General features: G+C 50.2%; 1 protein-coding gene across 4 annotated transcripts; it reads left to right on the plus strand.

Moving 5' to 3' along the window:
* The first annotated feature begins 8,393 nt into the window (after nucleotides 1-8,393).
* LOC117639963 lies at nucleotides 8,394-23,881 on the plus strand. Of its 4 annotated transcripts, none has more exons than XM_034376071.1 (17): nucleotides 8,394-8,562; nucleotides 8,997-9,092; nucleotides 12,114-12,214; nucleotides 12,309-12,452; nucleotides 12,930-13,100; nucleotides 13,177-13,417; nucleotides 13,495-13,664; nucleotides 13,797-14,036; nucleotides 14,116-14,367; nucleotides 14,452-14,688; nucleotides 15,452-15,781; nucleotides 15,869-16,010; nucleotides 18,634-18,843; nucleotides 18,918-19,120; nucleotides 19,208-19,401; nucleotides 19,489-19,679; nucleotides 19,809-23,881. In XM_034376071.1, exons 1-17 carry the CDS (start codon nucleotides 8,409-8,411, stop codon nucleotides 19,832-19,834), a joined length of 3,102 nt encoding a protein of 1,033 aa, XP_034231962.1. In that variant the 5' UTR covers nucleotides 8,394-8,408; the 3' UTR covers nucleotides 19,835-23,881. The 4 variants fall into 4 exon arrangements, with proteins under 4 accessions (XP_034231962.1, XP_034231963.1, XP_034231964.1 ...); XM_034376072.1 differs by having other exon boundaries at nucleotides 13,803-14,036; XM_034376073.1 differs by having other exon boundaries at nucleotides 12,309-12,440.
* Nucleotides 23,882-24,764: the final 883 nt, after the last annotated feature.

Raw genomic sequence — 24,764 nt, forward strand, 5'->3', positions numbered from 1 at the left:
CGCAAATAGATTTTTGCCGGCCATGCTGCATGAATATTTCGCGCGCTTGCCCCCCCAGGCTTTGCCCTTTCCTCTCTCACTCTCTTCCTCTCTATCTTTCTTTCTTTCTTTCTCTCTCTTTTCTCTCTCCCCTCTCTCTCTCTCTCTCTCTCTCTCTCTCTCTCTCTCTGTTGGAGTGGCGGTGGTGTTGTGTCCGTACTACACGCGCGTAGAATACTAGCGGTGATCATCCCCCACTCTACCTGTTAGCATGTATTGATCCTCGCCCCTCTCTACCCTTTCCCCCTGCCTCTCTCTCTTCCCCCTTCCCCTCCCCGCGGCATCCTTGTCTGGTGCGAGGGCCTGCCGCCCATTCATTGTGGCTGATCGGCCCTTTGATGCCCCCGACAGGGCCGGCAGTCTGCTCCTGTCCTCCAAGACCGTCGCGCTGGTCCAGGTGGCGGCCAGGTGGCCGTCGTCCCCTCTTCCGGGGGCGCTGTTCCCCCTCCCCCTCCCCTTGTATTCACTTGCGCGAAAAGTTGGGGCCGCACGGGCAGGTGGCCGGGCCGCGCGCCGCGCCGCGCTGTCGGGGTGGCTGGGGAGCGCCTTGGGGGAGCCGACAACCTGTCCGTCCGTCAGGCCAGGCGTCAGGCGGCCCCGGCAGCCCCTGGGGTTTGCAGCGGCGCGCCGCGCACAGTGGGCCAGAAAACCGGTGGAGGCCAAAACTCTAGTTGCGTTTCGAGCCCCAATGTCGTTAAATGGGACTCGAACCGAACGTGTGACCCCTCCAATGGACTGCTCTCCGAACGAAGAATCCATTGGTGGGGTCACACGTTCGGTTCGAGGCCTGTTCAGCGACTCTGGAGCTCAAAACGCGTCTAGAGTTTTGGCCGCCTCCACCGGTCTTCTGGCCCACTGTGCCGCGCCACGCCACGCTCTCCCCCGACGCCGTGTCCCCCCTCGGCCAGACCGGCCCGCAAAGTTCCATCAGTGTGAGAGGGGGTTGACCCCATCGGCAGACCCAATAGATGACCGCGGGGCCGCCGCTCAAAGTGACTTTGAGCGTTTCTCTGCGTTAGTGTTGCCAACTTTTGGCCTCGCCCGCCTTGCGGGTCTACCCCGTAAACAATTTGTTTACAATTAGCGCTGCCTTCCAGTGCTCCCAGCACCCTTGAGGCCCTGGGGAGCCTACTCTGTACGCGACCCGCTATCCCACACTGTAGCGCGTAAAATTCGCGTGGCGGGAAACTGGAGGAATTTGGAGCCGCAGACTCGTGTCGCGAACACTCGCGCATGATAAGCTCAGCCCGGGACGTGTAATTAATGGGCGCCCCTCTTGCGCGTTTTAGTTTCAGGTTAGTTGGCTCGCATTTTGAGGATGCGCTCTTTCCCCGCCCAGCTGGTCTCGGACGGGCTTGTTAGCGCGTCTGCGAAATCTCCCTCCCCCCCCCCCCTCCCCCCCTCCCCCTCCCCCCCTCCCCCCCCCCCTCTCTCCCCCTCTCTCCCCTTTTCTCTCCTTCCCCCTCTCTCTCCTCTCTCTCTCTCTCTCCTCCCCTCTCTCTCTCTCTCTCTCTCTCTTCTCTCTCTCTCTTGTTGTTTCTTTCCGAATGGCGCTCTGGCTCTGGCGCATGCCATCGCTGCCGACCCGAGCGAAATGCGAGTGTCGGGGCGGATCTTAATTGTCGTCGGATTTATAAGCATAAATTAATTGGGAGGGGCACGACGCGGCTCGCGGTCTGTTGCAGCGCGCGTGCTTTTGTGTGTGTGTGTGTGTGTGTGTGTGTGTGTGTGTGTGTGTGAAAGAGAGAGAGAGAGAGAGAGGAGAGAGAGAGAGAGAGGAAAAGAAAGAGACGTGCGTGCGAGTGTGTGTGTGTGGGAGGGTGACAGGGCGTGACTGCGAGGCCAGGCGGGTGCGACGGGCTGGCTAATTGCCGGTATATTCGTATCTCGGCTCTCGCAGTCCGTCGCTTTCTCTCAATCTCCGCGCAGCCTCTCTCTCTCTCTCTCTCTCTCTCTCTCTCTCCCTCTCTCTTTCTCTCTCTCTCTCGCCCATCGTGGCGCGCAGGGTGTTGCCGTGGACTGGGCGTGCCACAGTGGGCCAGAAGACAGGTGGAGGCGGTCAAAACTCTAAACGCGTTTTGAGCTCCAGAGTCGGTCAACAGGACTCGAACCGAACGTGTGACCCGACCAATGGATTCCTCGGTCGGAGAGCAATCCATTGGTGGGGTCACACGTTCGGTTCGAGTCCTATTTAGCGACTTTGGACCTCGAAACGCGTCTAGAATTTTGGCCGCCACCACCGGTCTTCTGGCCCACTGTGCGTGCGCTGGGCGTGCGCCGCGGAAGGAGAAGTCGCCCATTTGCATTTAGTGTGCACCGTGCCCGCGTACTGGGCGGCGTCCTTTTTCGGGACCTCGTCGTCCTGGCCGCCGCCCTGGCCGCAGAAACTGAATTTCATTAGGCAGCTTGTGTCCCCAGCACTCCGGCAGGCTGATTCCGAGCAGCGCACAGTGGGCCAGAAGACCGTTGGAGGCGGCCAAAAGTCGAGACGCGTTTTGAGCTCTAAAATCGCTAAATGGGGCTCAAACCGAACGTGTGACCCCACCAATGGATTGCTCTCCGAACGAGGAATCCGTTGGTGGGGTCACACGTTCGGTTCGAGTCCCATTTAGCGACTCTGGAGCTCAAAACGCGTCTCGACTTTTGGCCGCCTCCAACGGTCTTCTGGCCCACTGTGCAGCGCTTCGGTCGGCGCTCCTTCTCGCTCTACCCTTACGGGACGCACCGTGAGTGTGGGAGAGACGGAGGAGGGGCGAAGACACCACCCTTCGGAATCAGCCTGCCGACGCCCTAATCCGAGGGGTACCTCACTTCGAAAACAGGTGTACACTGACTGGTGACTATACTCAATTTCCACTTTGACTAGACTGAAAATATCACGAAATGCGTTGCAAAAATACTAAAATTGGGACAAATTTACGTGGTTTTGCCGACTTTTTCAGTGACTAGACTGAAACAAGGCAGTGACTGGAGTCAGGGGTGTACACTGACTAGACGAAGTGAGGTACCCCTCGCCCTAATCTCTTTTGCGTTATGTTGGCCGGGCGGCGCCGCTGCTGCAGAGCGCGGCCTGCATCGCCACATCGCCACGGAGGCCGTGAAGGCGATGAGGAATGTCGGAGCCGTGGCTAGCCGCGCTGCGGGCCGGTTCGCACGCACTCACACACACGCACCTAGGCCACGCACACACACGCGCACACACACGTGCACACACACGCGCACACACACGCGCACACACACGTGCACACACACGTGCACACACACGTGCCACGTGCGCGCTCGCACAGAGAGGATCCTTTGATCTATGGCCCCGTTTGGGCGCCAGAGGCCCCAGCCCATGTCGGCCCATGTCGGCTCGTTGGAAGTCTTTTAGTAGCAGCCCAAGCGGCGGCCCGTGCCGTGCGGGCGAGGGGGCGGTGCGGTGCGACCTTTCCAAAATGATGTTCCTGACCACTGATGGCTTTTACCCCCACCCCCAAGCCAATCCGTCCAGCATCCCCCGATGCACTTAATTTCGGCATCTCTCCTCTCCCGGCCGGCTGATGGGGATTTCTGTTTGATTTATAATTCACGATCGGCTGCTTGTTTTTTTACGGCGTGTACCTTGCCCGGTGGCTCCTCCCCACTCCACCCCGATACTAAAACTGAGGCTAATTGTTTGATTTATTTTTATCCCGGCCGAGCGGGCGCGGTGCGCGGCGTCTATTCCGGATTAGCGCGCGTAACGCGTTACCTAAGGGCGCCGAGCCGTTTCGGCCATTTCGGCCATTTCGGCCATTTTAATTACGGAATGTTGGCGTGTTTTTTGTTGATGTTGCTTTTGTTGTTTTGTTTGTCATGGCGCTGTTGTCTGTTGCAGAGGACGGAGGAGCGGACGGACGGTGGGGTGCTGCTTCGGGTCTCCGCTGGTGAGTCCCCCTTCCTTCCCTCTCTCTTCTCATTGGTTGCCCCGCCCTCCTTTTCCCCTCCACTGAGTTATTTTGTTTGTTTTTCTTTCGCAAATTGGAGGAAAAGGGGAGGAAGATATGAAAGTGGCCAAGTAATAAGGCCGGAGTGTGTTTGTGTGTGAATGTGCGTGTGCCTTTGAAGCGTCGTTTCGTTCGCCTTTTGTCCATCCCCTGTGTTTCGGGCCGGCGTCTCCAGATTGTCTGCGAAATGAGAAAAGTCGGGCCAGCTCGCGCAGTGGGCCAGAAGACCGGTGGAGGCGGCCAGATCTCTAGACGCGTGCAGAGCTCCAGAGTCGCTAAGCACGCCTCGAACCGAACGTGTGACCCCACCAATGGATTCCTCTCTCGCGAATCTCTTTTACAATTTAACTTTGTCTCTGATCCCAAAATTTGAGGCTGCCTGCAACTCAGCGCCATCCATTACCCGCGTCACGTAGCGTGTGCAGAATCTGCATGAAAATATTGCCGTCGGGCGCGGTTTTAAATTGAAGCGGAGACGAGATTTTTTGTGGAAAAGTGGGAGGGGGGGGGCTATTCGCGAGGTGGCGGTGCGGAAGCATTATTGCCGATAAATCCTGACTCCCCCCCCCTTTCACTTCGGGCGCAACCTCGCCCCACCGCGACTGATTACGAGCGGAAGGTCCCGTCGGCGTGTCTCTCTCGCACCCATACACCGTACGCGACGCCCCACAAGTGCGAGAGAGCAGTCCAGGCCCCGGCTTTGCGTGTGCCGTGTGGTGGTGCACTGTAGTGCGTCCCCGCCGATGGGTCGCGCTCTGCCTTTTGCCTCCAGACTTTGCCTTGCCGCCTCAACGGCGGGGAGCGAGGGAGACAGACCCTTCCTTGCCGCCTCATTGGTAGGGAGCGAGAGAGACAGACAGAGAGCGAGAAAAGCAAGTAATTAGTTTTGCCTCTCTCTGCGCGCGCCGTGCCGTGGCGAGTCGCGTACAAAGGGCTGCCCGGGGGATACTTTGAAGGCGGCGGCGCGCCGGCCGGTCGAGGATCCTTGGATTATTAACACCCTGGACCGTAGCGGCCGTGGCGTGCCGTGCCGTGCCGCGCCGTGCCGAGCCCGCCCACTCGACCAGGTCCTCGCCCTGGGCGTCCTAGTCTCCTAGTCCTCGTCGCCTCGCGGGAGCGGAGCGCGCGGAGCGAGCAACCCCGGATTGTGGTCTGCGCGCCGAGCGCTGAGCGCCTGCCTGGACCCGGGTAGGCAACCCGCCCGCAGCCGCGCGCGCCGGGTTGCCTACCCTGGAGTTTGCGGGCGCTCCGCCATACGGTGGGCCAGAAGACTGGTCATCATCATCATCTTCAGCGCTGTTAGGCCTCAGCAGACCTCTGGCGTTCGAGTAAGCAACTACAACAAACACAGGACTCGGACTGCATACCTCAAATGCAAGCTGTGGTGGAGGCGGGCGCTAAACCCCGGACGCGTTTTGAGCTTTAGAGTTGCTAAAGGGGACTGGAACCGAACGTGTTACCCTCTACCAATGGATTCTTCGTTCGAAGAGTTCTCTTGCGCATGGAGTATCGCTCCGCTTTCGGAAAGGATGTCGCGGCGACACTCGGCGACCGAGCAGGCGCCGCTGCGCCACTCGAAACGCCTGCAAATGGGAGGGTAGGCAACCCGGGGCGCGCGGCGGCGGGCGGGTTTGCCTAGCCCGGAGCCGGCAGGGGCCTTGTGTCTCGTGTCAGCGGCAGCGCTGCGATTCAGCCCATCGCTGTCGTCGCTCTGTCTCGCTCGCACGCGTGGGGCGCCTCGCGTAGGTGCGTTTTAGAGAGAGAGAGAGAGAGAGAGAGAGAGAGAGAGTCTGCTTCTGGAGCAGAGGCTGGAGCGCTGGCGCGCTGGGGCCTTGTGGGGCCTCCCCATTGTCTCCAGCATCCAGCCCCTCATCTGGCTTCCAAATGAAGCGACCCACATGCGGGAGCCCCGCCGGCCCCGTCCACCTGTGCGACACACAGTCACACAGTGTAGTCGCCGCCAAACTAGTGCGACATCTCCGAGCGGCTTGCGGTGTTGTCGTCATTGTTGTTGTTGGAGCCTTCCGGGAAAGGGGTGAGCTCCCACGTGCCGTGTGACTCTCTCTCTCTCTCTCTCTCTCTCTCTCTCTCTCTCTCTCTCTCTCTCTCTCTCTCTCTCTCTCTCTCTCTCTCTCTCTCTCTCTCTCTCTCTCTCTCTCTCTCTCTCTCTCTCTCTCTCTCTCTCTCTCGCTCTCTCTCTCTGGCTTGGCCCGCCAATCAGGTGCCGGCGATTTAATTAGCCAAGCAGGTCGACACAGGTCGTGGTCGTGATGTGAACAGACCACTTGAGATGACACGTGCGCGCGTGTGTGTGTGTGTGTGTGAATCGGCGGCGCGCCCGCGTTTTGCAGTGCTCTGAGTCCACGGAGGCGCCGTGCGGAGGTAGGCGAGACGAGACGGTATTTTTGTGAAAGGCCTTTCTAGGATTGGCTTGGTTGGCTGCGCAGTCTCGCCGACCGGGGAAGAGAAAAAGGAGAGAAGAGGTTGCCGGGAAATGACGGGGTGGGCCGAGCTGGAAAAGAGAGAGAGAGAGAGAGAGAGAGAGAGAGAGAGAGAGAGAGAGAGAGAGAGAGAGAGAGAGAGAGAGTCTCTGAGCTCATAAAGAGGCCCTCGGCAAAGATAATGAAGGATTCACGGAGGGAATAAACGGCGATGTCTTTCCTTCATTTCTTTTCATTCATTCATGCATTCATTCATTTCATTCCCTTTGCAAAAGTCGGCCCGCCGCGCGTTTGCCGGCGGCAGGTAGAAACAAAGACTCGGCCGATGAAAGGGGAGAGAGAAATGGGGGACAATTTATACTCCCCAGATACTCCTGTGTTTGTGCCTGGTGTGTCTGCCGCCGCGTCGCCGCGTCGGCGCGCGAGTAAATGTCGGCGCGTCTGTGTGTTTGGGGGTACCTGTTGTGTGTGCCTTGCGAGGGGGCCCCGGGGGGGGGGGGGGGTCCATCGCGTCCCCGCCCGCGTATTTTCCAACCCGCCCCGCTCCCCTCCGCGCGGTGGTGGTGCCCGGTGGTGCCGCACTGTAAAAGGTCCGGCCGGTTAGGCCGGGGAGAGGCCGGTGGCCGACGGCCGGGGTGTGCTCGGTGTTCCCCCAAGTGTAAGTGGTCGTGCAACTTTAATGCGCTGGTGCCCCCCCCCCTTCCCCCTCCTCCCCTGCCGTGTGGCTCTGCGGCTCCGCGGCCCGGTGAGCACGCGGTCCCAATACGTCCACTTCTGGAGACCCGCGTTACGTGGTTATCGGTGCGCGGTCTCTCTCCACCGCTCCACCCCGGTCTTCTGGCCCACTGTGCGGCCCACCGCTGCGCTTGAAAGTCGCACAGGAACGAGAGGCCGCAATTAAAAAAATGTCCCGTCGGCCATTTTGCCGCTGTCGCTCGGAGCTGCAATATAAAACGAATAAAATAGAAAATGCCGCGCTGCCTTCGCCGTCATCCAATTAGGGTGCACAGTGTGGTGGCGGGAAGGGGGGGGGGTGGGGAGTTGATTACAACCGTTCGAAGGAGGCCTCTCAAACTTGTCGACGTCATTTTCAATTATCAATTGCAAAGCGATTTATGTATGCAAGCGTGATTTTTCCCCGACTCCGTTTCTCCTTTTTTTTTGGAAGAGAGCTAGGGGGAATTGGCAGTGATTATATTATCCGAGCCTGCTGCCCCACTTCGGCCGTGATTAATGATCGTATTTTTTCCCTGGATCGGGCTGCCGTTCCAAACGAAATCCTTGTATCCCAGCGACGTATATATCTGGGGCAGTTCGAGAGGGACAGAAACCCGATCCCCGAGGCAACAGCGGCGGCAGCGTTTTGTTTTCTTTTTCAAACTTGGAGTGTGCTGAGCCCACTCTCTTTTCTGTCCCGCAACAACTCGCCCGCTAGCAGCTGGCGGTAGTCTGTACCGCATTACGAGGGAAAAGAGTACAGAAAAAAGTGGGGAGCACGTCTTGGGTTCATTATTTATCCGTACTGCCGTGACAACTACAGGCTCGGTACGCGTTTTCCGTACCAGTTTGCGTGGGATCTTTATGGGGACCACGGAGATCCAGCCACGGGAGGTCCGTCCTTTTCTCCGCTCTCCATTTTCCGGACTCAACCTCGGTGTGTGTGTGTGTGTGTGTGTTTGTTTGTTTACTTGTGTGTGTGTGTGTGTGTGTGTGTGTGTGTGTGAATTTTTTCATTTATTTTTTTAAATTTTTGCAGTGCAGGGGTGCAGGTGGCCCGCTAAGTCCGCGAGTGTCTGAGCTGACGAGTGTCCCCCTCCCTGTTGCAGAGGCTGACGGTGGCGCGGGCGGCGCGGAGGGCGGCGTGGCGGCCACGGCGCGTGTCTCCTCGCTGGACTGGGTGCTGCTGGGCGCGCTGGACACGCGACGCGCGCGGCCGCTGCACACGGGCCGCTTCCTCACCATGCACAAGCGGCGGCGGCGGCGGCCCACGACGCGCAGCCTGCAGCACCACCCCGCCCTGCTGGACGACATCCACCACGGCCTGGTGCAGTGCGTGCTGGACCGCGTGTCCGCCTGGCCCTTCAACGCCTTCGCCCTGGACACGGTCACCGGAGGTGAGTGACGCGCCGCCGGCCGCCAAGACCGCCGCGCAGTGGGCCAGAAGACCGGTGGAGGCGGCCAAAACTCGAGACGCGTTTTGAGCTCCAGAGTCGCTAAACAGGACTCGAACCGGACGTGTGACCCCACCAATGGATTCCTCGTTCGGAGAGCAATCCATTGGTGGGGTCACACGTTCGGTTCGAGTCCCATATGGCGACTCTGGAGCTCAAAACGCGTTCGGGTTTTCGACCGCCTCCACCGGTCTTCTGGCGCACTGTGCGGGGCCCTCTCTGGCGTCCACTGTTGACTCGGCGACGGTTCCCCGCATGCGTGGGAAGGGACGGCGAAGGCGGCCGCATGTCCACTTCCCGGCCGGACCAATCTTTTCCTCATCAAGTTGGCCCCTTGTTTTGACGGGTTGTGTTTGTTTCTCCTTTTCGCTTCGCAGGTCGCTCTCTGCCCGTGCTCTGCGTCCACCTGTTCCACTGGTACGGCCTCATGGACCACTTCAAGCTGGACGTCGTCCGCGTTTGGAAACTTTTCAGTGAGTAATCCTGCCAAGCAGACCGCCAAGCAGAGGGCAGGGCGTGGAAAGGCCGTACAAGTTTCCGAACGGTCCACTGTTCTTTCTGACGGGATATGAGCTTAAATCGTGGCATTCTAGCGGGAAACGTTGCGTGACGGCGCCGCGCGGGTATCCGCACATCCAAGGGGTCAGCTCCAAAGCATTTTCACAGCAAAATTCATCCACACTTGCAAATTTCAGTAAAACTTGTCAAAACGAAACCGTCGAGGCTTTTTTTTCACGAGATAAACTGAGTTTGTTTCATACTGAAATCCTTCGACATTTGGCCCTCGATTCGTCAAAAATGAACTCGTCACTGGAATTTGTCTGCAACTGAAGTGGGTGCACCGTCGGGAGTTATGTGGCCTCGCTGGGGGCGTGCCTGGCCCTGCCTTTCTTAATGGTCCACGCCGCCCCGCCCCGCCCCGCCCCGCCCCGCCCGCCCCGCCCCGCCGCACCCCGCCCCGGCCGCGTCCGGATGGGGATGGCGCGGGCGGGGCTGCGCCGGACTGCGTGGGTCGGGGCTTAGTCGGGGCCGCCGCCCGGCCGCCGCCCCCTCGCGCAGGGGTGCGACAGAGACAGAGCGACTCGAAGCACTGTTGGGAATGATCCCACTGGCCGCCGCGCCGGGCCGGGCGGGGCGGGGCGGGTCCTGGCGATACTCTTTGGCCCCAATTGTCACCCTCACAGAACCGTCGGCCGGGCCCGGCGAGCACAGCGAGCTGGCGGAGCGATCGTGAAGGTCATCGACCACCCCGCGCCTCCACGCCCCCAGCGCCGCCCACGCGGAAGGGACGGACTCTGGCCCTGGCACAGTGGGCCAGAAGACCGGTGGAGGCGGCCAAAACTCTAAACGCGTTTTGAGCTCCAGAGTCGTTAAATGGGACTTGAACCGAACGTCCGACCCCACCATGGATTCCTCGTTCGGAGAGCAATCCATTGGTGGGGTCACACGTTCGGTTCGAGTCCTGTTTACCGACTCTGGAGCTCAAAACGCGTCTAGAGTTTCGACCGCCTCCACCGGTCTTCTGGCCCACTGTGCCCTGGGCCCTGCCGCCCTGCCGGGCCACTGGTAGCGCCACGTATCTCCATGACAATGACCATTGCCGACAACTTTTCCGTGAGGGTCGCTCGCTCGGCGCGGAGGGACTGGGGTTCGAGTACCGCGGCTGCCGCCTCGCTTTTGTTCTTGGCGGGAGCTTAGAGGGAGCAAGTTGGCTTTCCCGCCGCACGCGCGCAGCGGTCTCTCTCCCTCGCCCCTCCGCGGCGCCCCGTGAGTGCGAGAGAGACAGAGTGACGAGGGAATGGAGCTGCTGCGGGCCAGGAGTACAAAGGGGCGTGTCGGCTCCGCTAAAACTGTTGGGCCGCTCTCTCTCTCTCTCTCTCTCTCTCTCTCTCTCTCTCTCTCTCTCTCTCTCTCTCTCTCTCTCTCTCTCTCTCTCTCTCCCCTCTCTCTCCCCCTCCTCTCTCTCTCTCTCTCTCTCTCTCTCTCTCTCTCTCTCTCTCTCTCTCTCTCAGCCTAGGCTGTCTTAGGGACGAGAAGGAGAGAGAGAGAGAGAGAGAGAGAGAATCGGCCCGCAGTGCGACTGACTCGGACGGAGTGGGCCGTGTAGGCGCGGCAGGTGTGGGCGTCGGTTCAATCAGCGGTGTTTGAACCGAACTGTCGAGTGGAGTGGCGCCTCTGCCCCCTGGCGCTTTCGCGAGTGTCTGTCCCGAGTGTCCGTCCGCGCCGCGCTCGCCTGGCTCGGCGCTTTCCCGAAGAAAGCCGCCGACCCCGCCTTGACCACCTCGCCGGGGCTGCCTGCAGGTTCATTCCGAACGGCCTCCCTCGCACTCCTGGGGCGTCCAGTCTGGTCCACTGGGGGCGCGAGAGAGACAGAGCGACGACAGCGAGAGGCTGACCTCTGGACTAGCCTTTGGCTCTGGCCCACCATTTCTATGGCGGGCCTGATTCCTGATTCGTGTGTGGCGGGCTGGCGGGCTGGCCGATGAATGGCCGCGCCAATTTGGCGTCTCTATCCTCTTTCCTCGTATTGGTATATTTCTATCCGCCGCCGCTTTTCCGCTTTCCTGCTGGCCGATGAATGGCCGCGCCAGTTTGGCGTCTCTATCCTCTATCCTCGTATTGGTCTATTTCTATTCGCCGCCGCTTTTCCGCTTTCCCGCTGGCCGCTGGCCGATGAATGGCCGCGCCAATTTGACGTCTCTATCCTCGTATTGGTCTATTTCTATCCGCCACCGCTTCCTCGTATTGGTCTATTTCTATCCGCCGCCGCTTTCCCGCTCGCCGCTTGCCCATTTCCGGGCGGCGCGGTTATCTTCCTGCGCGTCGCCGTCGATGGATCCGTATTGATTATGTCGTGGGCGGGCGGCCCAGGGCGGCCCTCGGCGCGGCAGGACGAGTGGCTGCCTGCCCGCCCGGTTGAAAGTGGCGGGCTTCGCCGCCGCGCCGGAAGCGCTGCTGTGATTGGCTGCCCGGGGCAGGAAGCGCGGCGGGGTGCGGTGGCGCCACAGCGCGACACGACACGGAGCGCGCCGAGCGCGTGGAGCGCGTGGAGCGCGTGGAGCGCGTGGAGCGCCGACCAAAGTGGCGAGAAGAGAGAAGTAAGCCGCCGGGAGTGGGACACGCGGGGGTGAGACACGCCGGGGTGAGACACGCAGGGGTGAGACACGCCGGGGTGAGACACGCAGGGGTGAGACACGCCGGAGGCTGAGAACGCTGGCGGTGAGAGCCGTGGAGGGTGAGACACGGCCGAGGTGAGTACCGCCGGGGTGGACACGCGGGGTGAGACACGCCGGGGTGAGACACGCGGGGGTTGGACCACGACGGAAACGGGAGGCTATGAGGAAATTGTGGCGGCGAAAGCCGAAATGGAAAATGGGATGTTTGTCCGGGCTTACCGTCCGGCTGGCTTGCTGTGGGGTTGGGCCCCCGGGGTTGGCGTTGATGATGATGAGGCAAAAAATAATACTCCTGCCTGTTTTTCGTGTGTGTCGCAGGTCTGGTGGAGGACGGCTATCACGGCAACAACCCTTACCACAACTCGATACACGCCACTGACGTGACGCAAGCGATGCACTGCTTTCTGCAGGAAGAAAAGGTGAGCGACGCCGATTCGACCTTCGATCTTGGATCGATTCTTGGCCTTCCCTTCGCTCACTTTCTCTCACCTTCTGTTTCTCTGGCCGTTCCAGATCCGTAAGTACATGACGCCGCTGGAGATCATGGCGTCGCTGATCGCCGCCGTGACCCACGACCTGGACCACCCCGGCGTCAACCAGCCCTTCCTCATCGCCACCTCGAACCACCTGGCGGCGCTGTACGAGGTAAGACGGCCAGTAAGTACAGGCAAGGGCGAGAGGTAAGCGCGGCCGGCCGCCGGCCAGGGAGCACCCGGGCGGGGCGCACTCGCCCAGGGCTCACTTTGGGTGTGAGGCTGCGGCGTGGCTGAGCCACTGTACTCCACCTCCACCCTGGCCGCGCGGCCGGCCACCCCGTGTGTGCTGCCGTGTGCTACGCCCCCCCCCCTTCCCCCCGACCACCAGCCAGCTTTGCCTGACGGGGCTCCACTAGTGGACTCCTTTCGAATTAGACCGGTTTCGGGTCATGAAGCATAAAGTCTAGTCCAGCAGCCTCCTCTGGCGGATGTCCTATCTCATGTCGTCCCATGGTCCCATGCACACCAGCCCTCTTGTATGCGTTGCCTGAACTGTGATTGTCCGCCCTGCCCAGACTTGTGTTGTCTCTGTGTTTCTTTTCTGTTTATGTCGTTGTTTCGTTTGGATGGACTTTCTGACGGATGACTATCATTTCAGAATACATCGGTTCTGGAGAACCACCACTGGCGCAGTGCTGTGGGCTGTCTGCTGGAAAGCAATCTCGCTGATCAGTTGAAGGATTGTCGTAAAGAAATGGAAGAACAAATAGCATCGCTCATTTTAGCTACTGACATAACTCGACAACAGGAATTCCTTACTAAATTTAAGGTAGCCAACATTACCATTTTTGCTACCGTGCTGTCTTATAGTCGCTGAATTTACTGAAATTTTTGTTTCTTTTCAGAAATATCTTGACGACAAATCTCTTGATATGACCAAGCATGAAGACCGACATTTCATTCTCCAAATAGCCTTGAAATGTGCCGATATTTCAAATCCTTGCCGACCATGGGATGTTAGCCGCAAATGGAGTCAGAAAGTCTGTGAAGAATTTTTCCGACAGGGAGATTATGAGCGCCAGCTTAATTTGCCGATCACTTCTCTATGTGACCGTACAACAAACTCAGTTCCAAAAATACAAGCAGGTACTGTACTGTAGCTTATGAATCAAATTAATTTGGATTCTTTGTTTTGTTTCTCCTAAAAGTATTTTTGTTTCTAGGTTTCTTCAAATTTGTTGTTGCCCCATTGTTTGAGGAGTGGCACAGATTTTTAGACACCCCTCTATCATGTAATATGATAAGTCATCTCCGAAATAATCAAGCCAAATGGGATATTCTTTGCCAGCAAGAAGCTGACCAAGAAATCCGAACAGAGATTTCCGATGCTGAGGTAAGGTCATTTGATATTATGATAATGGTCAGGATTGATGTTGCAGTGACCTCTTGCAGACAGACCAACATAACCTTGCGGTTCCCCTTAATGGTTGCTCAGGTTGCTAATTTTACTTGTCCATTTGATCAGTCACAGGTTGCAGAGGCTGAGAAGCTTTGTGAAGACGCAGATGAAGATGTTGATGACAATGGCAAGGGCAGCCAAGAACATCTTCTTTCAGAATCTCCAAGAAGACCATCTCTCCCTGCAGAATCTTATGAACCAGACCAGTGTACTTCTGGAACTACATCCACCATAGGCCGACGTCACTCAGTTCCTCTAAGCAGATCTTTGCCAAAGACAATTGTCCGAACAGAAGTTGGTGGAATGGTATGTGTTCTCCTGTGCTTTTCTACTTTCAGATGTGCTTGAAGAAGCACACATTGAACACCGCTTAATTTCTTTGCAGTCGTCTGACAGAGGAACAACTAGGCGGTTCACCCTAGTTCCTGTACTTCACTTGGAGGAAGATGAAAATTCGTGTGGCGATGTGGCTTTGGATGACTTCCTTACACATTCACAACTCTCACTTCAGTCGTCCTGCTCTTCATCCATGGGAGCCGATCGAAGTGGGGAGAGGCCAGTAAGCGCTGAAAACCTTCTTCCAGAGCCAAGCATTGCATCAATAACAACCAGCACAGAGGCCAGCAGACTGTCCACTGTAAGTCCCCAGCACAACCTTAGCACATGAGCCAAGTTCATTCTAGTTCGTAGAAATGTAAGCCACTGATAAATCAATTTTTAGGTGCTCCATGGAGGAAATGGTAGTGCAACTTCTCCTGGTACATTAGCTCCTCCTCGCAGTCTAACAAGGCAACAGACCTTCCCACCAGTTCAGCCCTATGTACGAGCAAGATACATGTCCACCACCGTTGAGATGTCAACGTGTCCTGAAGGAGTTGCAAACACTACTAGTAGTTCATCCAGTTCAAGTAGAACAGAACTTACAGGCACCGCGCTTCCTAAACAGGATGGATCACCGGTCAGTGCCTAGCCGTTTGCTCCCCTTGTTCTATTCTTGTCAAATGCCAAAATCTAGCTCAATCCAATATCTCCTCACCTTATGCTTCTTTCTTTTCTTTACAAGTTCCTCTATCTTTTGAGTTTATGTCTCTCTGTCTTTAAGAGTGAAAGTCTCAGAAAGTTGCTACTGCTTCAACAAATTCTTAGCAAAGTTGGATGCATCAAATTAAAACTCTCCCAGAAACTTCCAACTAAATTTTGATTGAATGCAATATCCCTTACAGCTCTGTAGGATTTGATCTATTCTTGTTTAAATATTAGCATATGTAAAAATAGCCTTTTCGTGACCTTTTGAGGAGTTGCCTGTCTCTGTTTCTTTGTACTCCTGAAACTACAACACCTACCATCTGCTTGTGTTAAAGCAACTTGCATATGAAGCACAAAAAGGGCCTCGACTGCATGATATCATTTCAATTTTGAGATTTTTTTCTGTTTTTTGTTTTGTTCACACTGCACATATTTTGTCTGGTGTTCTAGCACAAGTGTGTACTGGACTCTGAATTATCCCGTCTCTAATCTGCCTCATTTTGTGTTGTTTTTTTGCTGAACAAGTACCCTTTGGTTGTGATCTTGTGTACAGTGAATGCATTTGCCTGTAGGAGGAAACACATCCTTTATGTGATACTTCCTGCTCTTTATTTTACTGCCTGTATTTTTTTACTGAATGTTATCTTTTTCAATGTGGTTGATTCATATCAATTGTTTCTCTGCTTCTTTTAAAGTGTGGCCACAATGGATGCAACACTCCACCCACCCAATGGACAAAGTCACTTCGTACGAATAATGCACAAACGTCCTCAGCAGTGGACCCAAGCTTACAATCTGCTGTCAAGCGGTCAGAGCCTGCAGAACAATCAAGTGACCACAAAGCAAAGGCTAGCAAAGTTGCAAGATTATCCCTCTCAGACCCTAATGCAGCAGAGAAGATATCTTTGGCGGCAGCTGCTCTACGACTTCAACACAAGGAAAATGTTGATCCTCAATGTGATATTGTGAGCAGTACTTCGGGTACAGCCGCCAGTGTGAGCAGTGTTCGTAGAAATGTTCCTCAGGTGGGTAGTGTTGTTTGTTTTATGAGCCTTTGTTCACATTTTCAATAGATTGTTATCTAAAGCTTTACCTTTCATTGCTCTGATCAGGGTCTTGTGCTAAGAAGAGGTTCAGCCCCAGTGACTTTGAGCCCCCGAGAAGATGTGCCACCTGGTGTGTCTATTAACCTGAGACCTGGAACGGAAAGATTCTCTCGAAGGGGTTCTGTTCCAATCGACATCTCCCGTCAAAGTAGGAACTGTTCCAGTTTAAGTAGAGCACTGTTGTTTGCTGGTGGTGGTGGAGAAGGACTTGTGCGACCTATAGTGCAATAGTATTTATTTCTTGCCAAATAAGTGGACTGGCTCAGAGGACATGAGTTATTTGAGATAGAAAGAAAACAATCTTGGGAGGGGAGAAAGTAATTATTCAGACATTCGAGGCATATTTTTAGAAGAAATGGAAGTATCTGCGGATACATCTGTTTTTTGCTCTCTCAATAAGCAGAAATGGTTGTGCCAGTGCCTGTATTCTGATGCCACTTGATGTGTTTTTCTGTTTACTGGAAATGATGCTCTCCTACCATCCTAAAACGTCCTAAAGTCTTGAGACCTCTTGTTCTTTACAGTGCCTTTTTTTCCCCTCCAGTGTATCACTGGTTGGATTTTGCCATGTACTGTGTGTAGATAGTTATGTAGTTTCAGTATCAATGTGTGATGGTTTGTGCTGAATTATTGGACAAACATTTGTTGTACATAATCATACTTACACCTTCCTGGCCCAAGTCTTGTCCAAGTAGTATGGGCAAAAGCTAAAAGCTGCCATCCTATCCTGCCATCATGATATGTGTATCTTGCTCTTGCATTCCCATTGCACCACTCTGCATTCTGGTGTTAGTATAATTGCCGTGAATTCGCAAATTTCAAATGCATCTGTGAATTCGTTTTCTCTTTTTGTTCAGAGTTTTCATTTTTGCACATGAGTTTGATTTTTTGCTTCCTAGCACTTCTTGAGCCCTTTCATCTGGTTGTAATTTTCTAAACAATTTTGATTTCTGTGTTAAACATTATAATTTCATAACTTGATAGTCTTAATTTTGTTTTGGAAGCGCCTATTGTTGGTCATCATATAAAAATCCTTAATAATTCAACATTAAGCACATTTCTAAATTTTAATTAGCACCCAACATGTTCTTTCCAATTTTCTGTCTAACTTAATACAATAATTTTTAACACATTCCGATTAATATGTCTATGAAGTTTGAACTAATACTAATACTTTCGACTGTCCTATCACACTTCCTTCCAACTTCGGGCTTATACCAATTTATTTTTCTTCTCATTAAATCGTTAATGGGTTATCCTCTGCAATGTCCTCCAATGGTGTTCCCCCAGTCCCCAAATTGTTACATTGCTGAAATAATAACTATGCAGCGGGCAAGATATCACTTGTGGAGAATTTCATTGTGTATTATTGTAGTCAGTCCAGCATGCAATGGTTTGTTAGTACGTACTTATATCAACTTCTGTTTTTTCCTTGTTATTGCCATATTTATTTATTATCATCATTCACTTGTGATCACAATTGTATAGGAACAGCCATCCTCCCATCTTTTTCAACTGTTTATCTGTTCATTTTTTATAATAAAATTAAGTAACGTTTATATTGCCTATGTCAACACGGGCGACATCTCATTCAATTTTATTTACTCACAACAACAGAGCTTGTTCTCTTAACACCTCATGAATTTGCATAGGCAGAAAATCTTAATTCAGCTTTCTTGCATAGGCATACATGGCAAAAACACACCACGAAAACCCGTAAGGCAGATTGCACGCATTTTATTCTTGTCAGATGCCATTCTTCACACACTCTAAAAATGTTCTTTGTAATGTTGATCTGAAAGTTATTCCTTTTCCTCCAAAATAGAGTTAAACTTCTTTGGTTGCATGTCTAAGTAGTTATTTTTACAAGTATTTTGTATGTTTTAACTAAATGGTGCATGTTAATTGCTACTTCAACGGTAACTGATGGTGGAGAGTATCTTTTCCTGAGATGGATGAACATCATTTTTCTGTGTTTTCCAGAATATTGAGGTCAAAATACCATGGAGGGAATGTAATGCATGCAACCTGCCCTTGTGATCATGTGACTGATAATTATTATTATTTGTTTTTTAAAGAAGCTTGATATAGTTTGAGAAGAACAGAATTACCTTTCTCTATGTTAGAGCTGTTCTCATTCTGGTGGAAGTGTCCAGTTTCAAATTCACACTTTCTCCTTTTTTTCATATGAGGATTAATATGGTATAGTTCGACTTGCTCATCTTTTTATTTACGGTTTTATCAAACATTAACCATTATTATTGCTTCATACTGCTTCATAGCATTAGTTCTTGAAGCTCAAATGATGCAAACACTGTTAGTTTGTGTTCAGATTGTTTCTGTTGTCTTATTTAATTTATACACACAGCTCTTTGCTCCAATGCATTCGTAAAGAAATTATATCAAAACTCATCTTTAGGAGTAGGCAGATCAACCCACCTGCATCCATCAACTAGTTGACGTGACTGACAACCAGTCAAACAACTTGCATGGACTTTGGTTTTTGTTTGTCATTAACTAAATTTCCTCCCATTTAAAAAAATTAATTGCGATAATTACAGATAATATGGACAATTTTTCATACTTAAATTTCCTGCTGTGCTATTGGATCTAATTAAAAGGCAAACTAAAACTGTGCCTCTTTCTTTACTCACTAATGTACAGTACATGAACGTTAATAATTTTTGACTCGCTCTGATGTGATTTTTCATGCTAGATTGCTAATTTGCTGTTAATATTAGTTGTGTTGCTGTCTGGCTTCGCTTATGCAGGTGTTTTAAGACCTCTGGCTTCCAAAGAGAATCTTGGCTGCTTCTCCCCCCCTGCTCAGCCACTACAAACAGCCACCACATCGCTCAATCAATCTACATCCAGCAATACAATACCACGGCAGTCCTCTCTGCCTCATGATCTTGCCAGGCAGTCGCAAGGTCTGCCAGCCTCATCCAGCCCAGCCAGCACTCCTGTAACAGCCCCAGCAGGCAAGTTACTTATTCACAGTGCACTCATTCAACACTGCTGAACTTAATTTAATTAATTCGGTTGTGACTTCCAGGATTTGGATTGAAGGACAGTGAGGGAAACTGTCAGAAAAGTGTGTTTTGGGATCCAGTTGGAGGGATTTTACTATGGCCACAAGAAAAATCCAAGTTGCCATCTAATTACTCATTTAGTGCTGACTTAATTCATCGTCTCGCTGCACCTGACAAGAAAGTTCGTTCTCCTGCGTCTACTTCTGTGTCAGTTGGTGCACCATGGGTGAGTCGAGGCTACCAAAGATGCAACCATAAGTGTTTTACCTTCATTTTCTGGGTTACAATTTTTTGGTTTGTTTCTCAATTGTAGGTGAATAGGCAGTTGCATTACTTGGATGTGCGTCGTAGTTCCGTTCCAACGGATATCAGCTTGGAACTGTTGCGCCGACTGACAGAGCAGCCTTCCGGACCAGGGCGCTCATCAAGCAACAATACCAACAACAATAACAACAATAACAGTAATGGTAAATCCAGAAACAGCCGGGTCAAGAAAGTTCTGCGCAGGTATGTGATCAAGGCAACGCTGGAAATCAAAATGTGCATCCAACGGAGCCGTTGGTGGATCATGACTCATGTGGTTGCTGTTTCCAGGCGCAGTTCTGGAGGCCCCGAGCTGTTTCTGACCGACTGCACTGTAGATAGCAGCACCTGGCAGCGCTGGCGCCGCGAGGTGCTCCTCGTCCAACGCATGGGGGTGGCGGACCCAGCCCCTGTGCTTGAACCCCTACTGGCTCGAAGGAGAGGTTCCCTGCCTGTAGAAATGTTGGCAGCCACTCAATCAGGTGTGTTAAAGAGCAGCTCGTTATATTCTGTTCTTGTTTCCTAGTAGTATTTTCGGAGAAACATTCTGAAATTGGTTTAGTCAAATGTTTGTTTCTGAAATTAATGTAACGTTTGGTTTGCTTGTCCAGGACCGCGTTCACCAGAGGAGGTCTAATTTCTGCAACCCCTTGCAAGCAAGTGTTCATTGACAATTTACCCCAAGTCAACCCTTGTTCAAGAATCCACCAAAACTTTATGAAACTGTTGTTGAAGTGAAACCTTCATAAACTTCTAGGACTCCTGTTTATGGGTGTTAGTGGTTTTGAGTTAATCTTCCAGATTATTCCATTGGAGGAAATAGACTGTGAAGTTCAATAAATAATAATAAAAATAATAATATTGACGCTAAGGGAAAGATCACTTCCAAACTGCCAACAAGTGTATGTTGTAAAATTCAAAATCAAACAATAATGTGTCCTATAATTGTAGATACAGATTAAGTGTTTTCCTTTGTATGTTCTTTTCATGTTGTTGTTTGTATGTGTTTGTTCTGTTCTATTTATTAACAAATGTGGCGTTTTTAGAAATGATGGACCGAATGTTGTATTACGTGAATTCAGGATTAGATGAATATGTGATGAGACATCGGTTATAGTTGTTAACATTTGTGTTGGACCTGTACATCTTGTTATTGTACATCATTTGGAGTTCATGTACTTTGAATGGTATTTTCATGCTCAAGATCAGAGATTTACAGGTCTAAGCCTTTTTTACAGCCCATTTTAAGATACTTGGTGGGCAAAGCCTTAAAGTCACTTATGACGATTTGCCTGGCAAAATTTTGGCTTTGTTTTCGATTTTCTGTTTTTTGGTCTTGGTATTGTGCATCAATCTGCACTTCATTTTGATGACAACATGATGCTGTTAAATGAGTAACAATTCTATTTGGTTTCTTTGTTTGTTTAAACTATTTATGACATTATTTTAATGTTAGCCATAGTCAAAAGAACCTCTACTTTTAAATCTCTAAATGTTGTAACTGTGACTACACAAAGCCACCACTTTTTCTTTTCTTTTTTTGCTCAATTGAAAAAAGGATTTGGTTGTGTTATCTGAGGGTCATGAGATCTCGCAATACTAACATAATACTTCTATTCATCATAGAGCGCCATTGGATGATCAGCGCGGTCTATTTTATGGGCTAGTGACATTGCACAAAACAAATCTTTCATCTACTTTTTCCTCTATCTTTAAAACGATGCTCGTGTATTTTTTTTTGTATTTATAATGTGCGTTTTTTTTCTCTTATGTTGTGCAATTCTATAAAGGGCCATCTGAACCTATCCTCTTTCCCCATCGTCTCCATTTGAAAAAATTTCTGACACACCATGGTCCTTTTTCCATCTGTTATTCTTTTAAACTGAGAACATAGATTTGACTAAGTGATCTTGTGTGGTGTGATGGAAAGAGAAAAGTTCAAGAGTGTTTACCAGAGTACCTGTTTACTAGCCGAAAGTAACAAACAAACAAAAAAGAGAGCTCAAAAATGTTCTTGATGCTTTATCATGTTTCTCCTGTAATAAGATGATCATTGAATGAGTCGACATCAATACAATGAATCATGATACATATTGTATGGGGACCAGATCATCACATTTTTCTTTTTTTAAACTTCTTCATTCATTGTCACCATTATATGTTTTTTCCCTGCTGTTCCTTCAAGTGGTATTTTTTCTGCAGTTCAGACCATGTGTGTTCTTTGTGTTTGCCTCAGACAATCGAAGAAACAAATGAGGAAATCATCTCCTTGATGCGACCATCAATGTTATGTTATTACTTTCCTATAAAATTTCCAATTTATTTTCTATGACTTTTGTGTCTCTAAAAATGCAATAATTCTTGTGGACTAGCTACTTGACAATTCTATACCTATCTTAATGTATGTTGTGACTGTAAAACCAGTGTTTTGGCTATGGATGACATGAGTTATGTAACTTTGCAAAGGCTAGAAAATTGAATTTTCTATCCCAGAATATCTTATTTACTTGTTGGTCAAAATTGTTCATGAAGAAGCAACTTGAAGGAATTTTTGGAGAGCTCAGACATCACTATCAAACTGTATAATTTTAAGTTTGTTATCCTTGTAGTATCTTTGCAATAGTAGAAATGTTGGACAGAGCGAGGCCAAACCCAGAAATTAGTCTGTTGTTGTCTTACCCGACTGAAATTTTCAAGTAAACTTACTGCCTTCAGCCATTGTAATTGCCCTTCACTATTTGCTCTCTGTGGTAAAGACGTGTTATTACTTTACTTCTCTTGTATGCATCTTTATTTCTTTAACAGCTTTTATCAGTGTTATTTTTATTTCAGTCCTATGCCAAAAATTACCTTGTATTGTTCAAAATCTTCCTAGTCAATTTTGTTTAGTAAATACTGATTTTTGAACTGTTGTTGAACTTACATCTGGTGCGTATTATGACTACCAAATGTAAGGTTTCAAGTGTTTATGAGATTTTTTTGTTCCCATTTTTGCAGTGATATATTTGCATGGACTCTTTAGCCCTTGCTTTATAAGTTGTTTAAAAGATTAAATTCACTCAGCTATCTTGAGTTTGAGATCGTGTTTCGTTATTGTTGTGAATATTTTACCTCTATGATTTGTTTTGGGGATATCATTAGGTGGCTGAAGTGAAACTGCAAAGGTTACTCTCTCACCACATTTCTCCCCCAATGTTCCCTATTCATGTGATACAATCTGCTAACGGTAGTGTTCTCTGCTGCCACTTGTCCGGTATGAAAGTGCAAAAATTTAATTCTACCTTATCAATTGTTATGTTTTAATAATTGTAGAATTTAAGCCACCATTGTGCCAAATATTGGCTTGACTGGTTTGCCATTATCTTCTCTTTTGTTTCCTTGGTTTGGCAATACAAATTCTCCTTTCATTTTTTATTTTACCTCAAGAGTTCTTGTTGTACTCAGTGAAAAACTCTTTCAACAAGACCTTTTTAGGTCATTGTGTTAACTATTCCGCTTTGGTTACAAGTGTTTGAGAATAAAGAGGCAGTGGCAGTCTTTCAGTATTACTGTAAAGGTTTTATTTTAGGACTACCATATCTTACTGTGTTCAGTGTTGTTAATGCATATGCAGTTTTCTCAGTGCTAATGTATACTTTATACTTGAAGTGGGAAGAGATGTTTAGTTATATATCCCCACTAGAACTGGCAGACTCCTCTTATTGAATGATGGTGATGTGTCAGTTTGCAACTTGTGTGTTAGCTGTTTGCGACTTCTATCGTTCACTCTCATGTAACTTTATGTGATTTTGTTTTCTTAAATGTATAAATGAAAGCATGCAATTTTCTTAATACAGTCAATAGTCTTTATCAATGAGATGTCTGAGTCTTGCAATTTTTCGGCTGACGTAGTCCTGGTCAAGTCCTTTATTAATTACATCAGTTTACACCCCACTTCCAAAGCTCCATCTTTTTTCTTTTCTTTCTGTATTCTGAAAAAAATATTGTCTTAAATTTAAAATGAACCAAAAACGTGTGTCAGAATGCACAAATTCTGCCACAAGAGTATATTTTGAGATTGTACCTGATCTTCTCAGTGTGTATTCTTCCTCTTTTTTAAGTGCACATGTTTAGGCTTTTTAAATTTTTTTTATATTGACTGTGACTGTTAAGTTGTGTCTGAGCTGAGGAATTATTCAAATTATTTGAGAGCCACTTTTTTTTAACCCCAACAATCTTTAATTTGAACCTTGTTAAGTTCATCAAGTGTTGTAAAATCAACCAACCAAAATTCTCATCTTCAAAATCCGATGCCATTCCTGAGTCAATTTTGTGTCTCCCATTCATATTTACCTAGACTCAGTGGCGTTTGCAATCATTGAGGTAGAGCTAAACTTGTGTGTATCATTGCACATTCTAAGCAAAATTATTTCTTTCTTCGGCCAGTCCAACAGCACTGTTGCGGGCTGCATGCGTGGCATACCTTCTGTTTCTCTATCTTGGTTTGATGTATTTATTGTAAGGATTGAATTTTGTGGAAATGGACTTTTTGACAAGGTATTAAGTATCATGTTTCGATTGTTGAGTGGAAGGGAGTCGTATGCTGAAACCAAAAAAAAATATTGGGTGCTAACATCAGTTTGTTAACTTGGCAAAATAATGTGGAGAAACACTCCACCGACATTAAAGTGTGTTTATCATCAAAGTTTCTGAGTACATCTTCTCTTCCTTCTTCCTTCTTACACATTTCTCGCGCTGGATTTAAAAATTTGACGTAAAAAATTATTAACACAGAGCTGAAACATAAGTCAGTTGTCCACTGAACAGTGAGAAAATGAACAACTACACGGCGACGAACTGATCGGCAGCCAATAGCAATAGCTAGCGCCTGATAGGCAGTTATTGCTGTTGATATAGCTACAGTTTATTCGCTATAGCTATTGCTATAGTTATTGCTATTGCTATTGCTAAAAGGGCGCATTTGAAGCGTTTTTGCATGACCGCAACCTTGTTTTCGTGACCACAAACTGGGAGTCTGATTGCCAACAAAGCTTTGTCGCTCTGTCTCGCACCCAGACGGCGCACCTCATGAATGCGAGAGAGGCAGAGCGACGAAAACAATTCTCGAAATCGGCCTTCTAGCTGGGCCACCGGCAAGTTTGCATATTCCTCGGGTAGTCTGCCTGGGCGCGAAGCGCGCACGACAGGAGATTGGTTTCGGGGCCTCGCTGCACTCGTGCCAAGGGCGGCGGGGGCGGCCCCACTCGCTCGGTGTCAGGATGTGTCAGGAGGATAGGTGGTTTCATGACGTGACATGGAATCAGGAGGTGTCAGCAGTGAGAAGCTTAGGTGATGCCAGGGGGGCAGTCAGAGTAAAATCTTGGTGTCAGAGGAGTTGTCATAAGTGGAGTCGAGGTGCCAGGACGAGTCAGGAAGTTCCAGGAGGTGTCAGTGGGTATGAGGGTGGGCGGTGTCAGGTGTAGTGTCGTTGAAGGTGTGTGGAGGTGTTGTTGGGGGTGCCTGGAGGTGTTGTTGGGGGTGTCGGGAGGTGTCAGGCGGGAATGAGGCGCAGCAAAAGAGTGCGATAA

Source organism: Thrips palmi, unplaced genomic scaffold (genome assembly GCF_012932325.1).
Source record: "Thrips palmi isolate BJ-2018 unplaced genomic scaffold, TpBJ-2018v1 HiC_scaffold_12, whole genome shotgun sequence".
Taxonomy (NCBI): domain Eukaryota; kingdom Metazoa; phylum Arthropoda; class Insecta; order Thysanoptera; family Thripidae; genus Thrips; species Thrips palmi.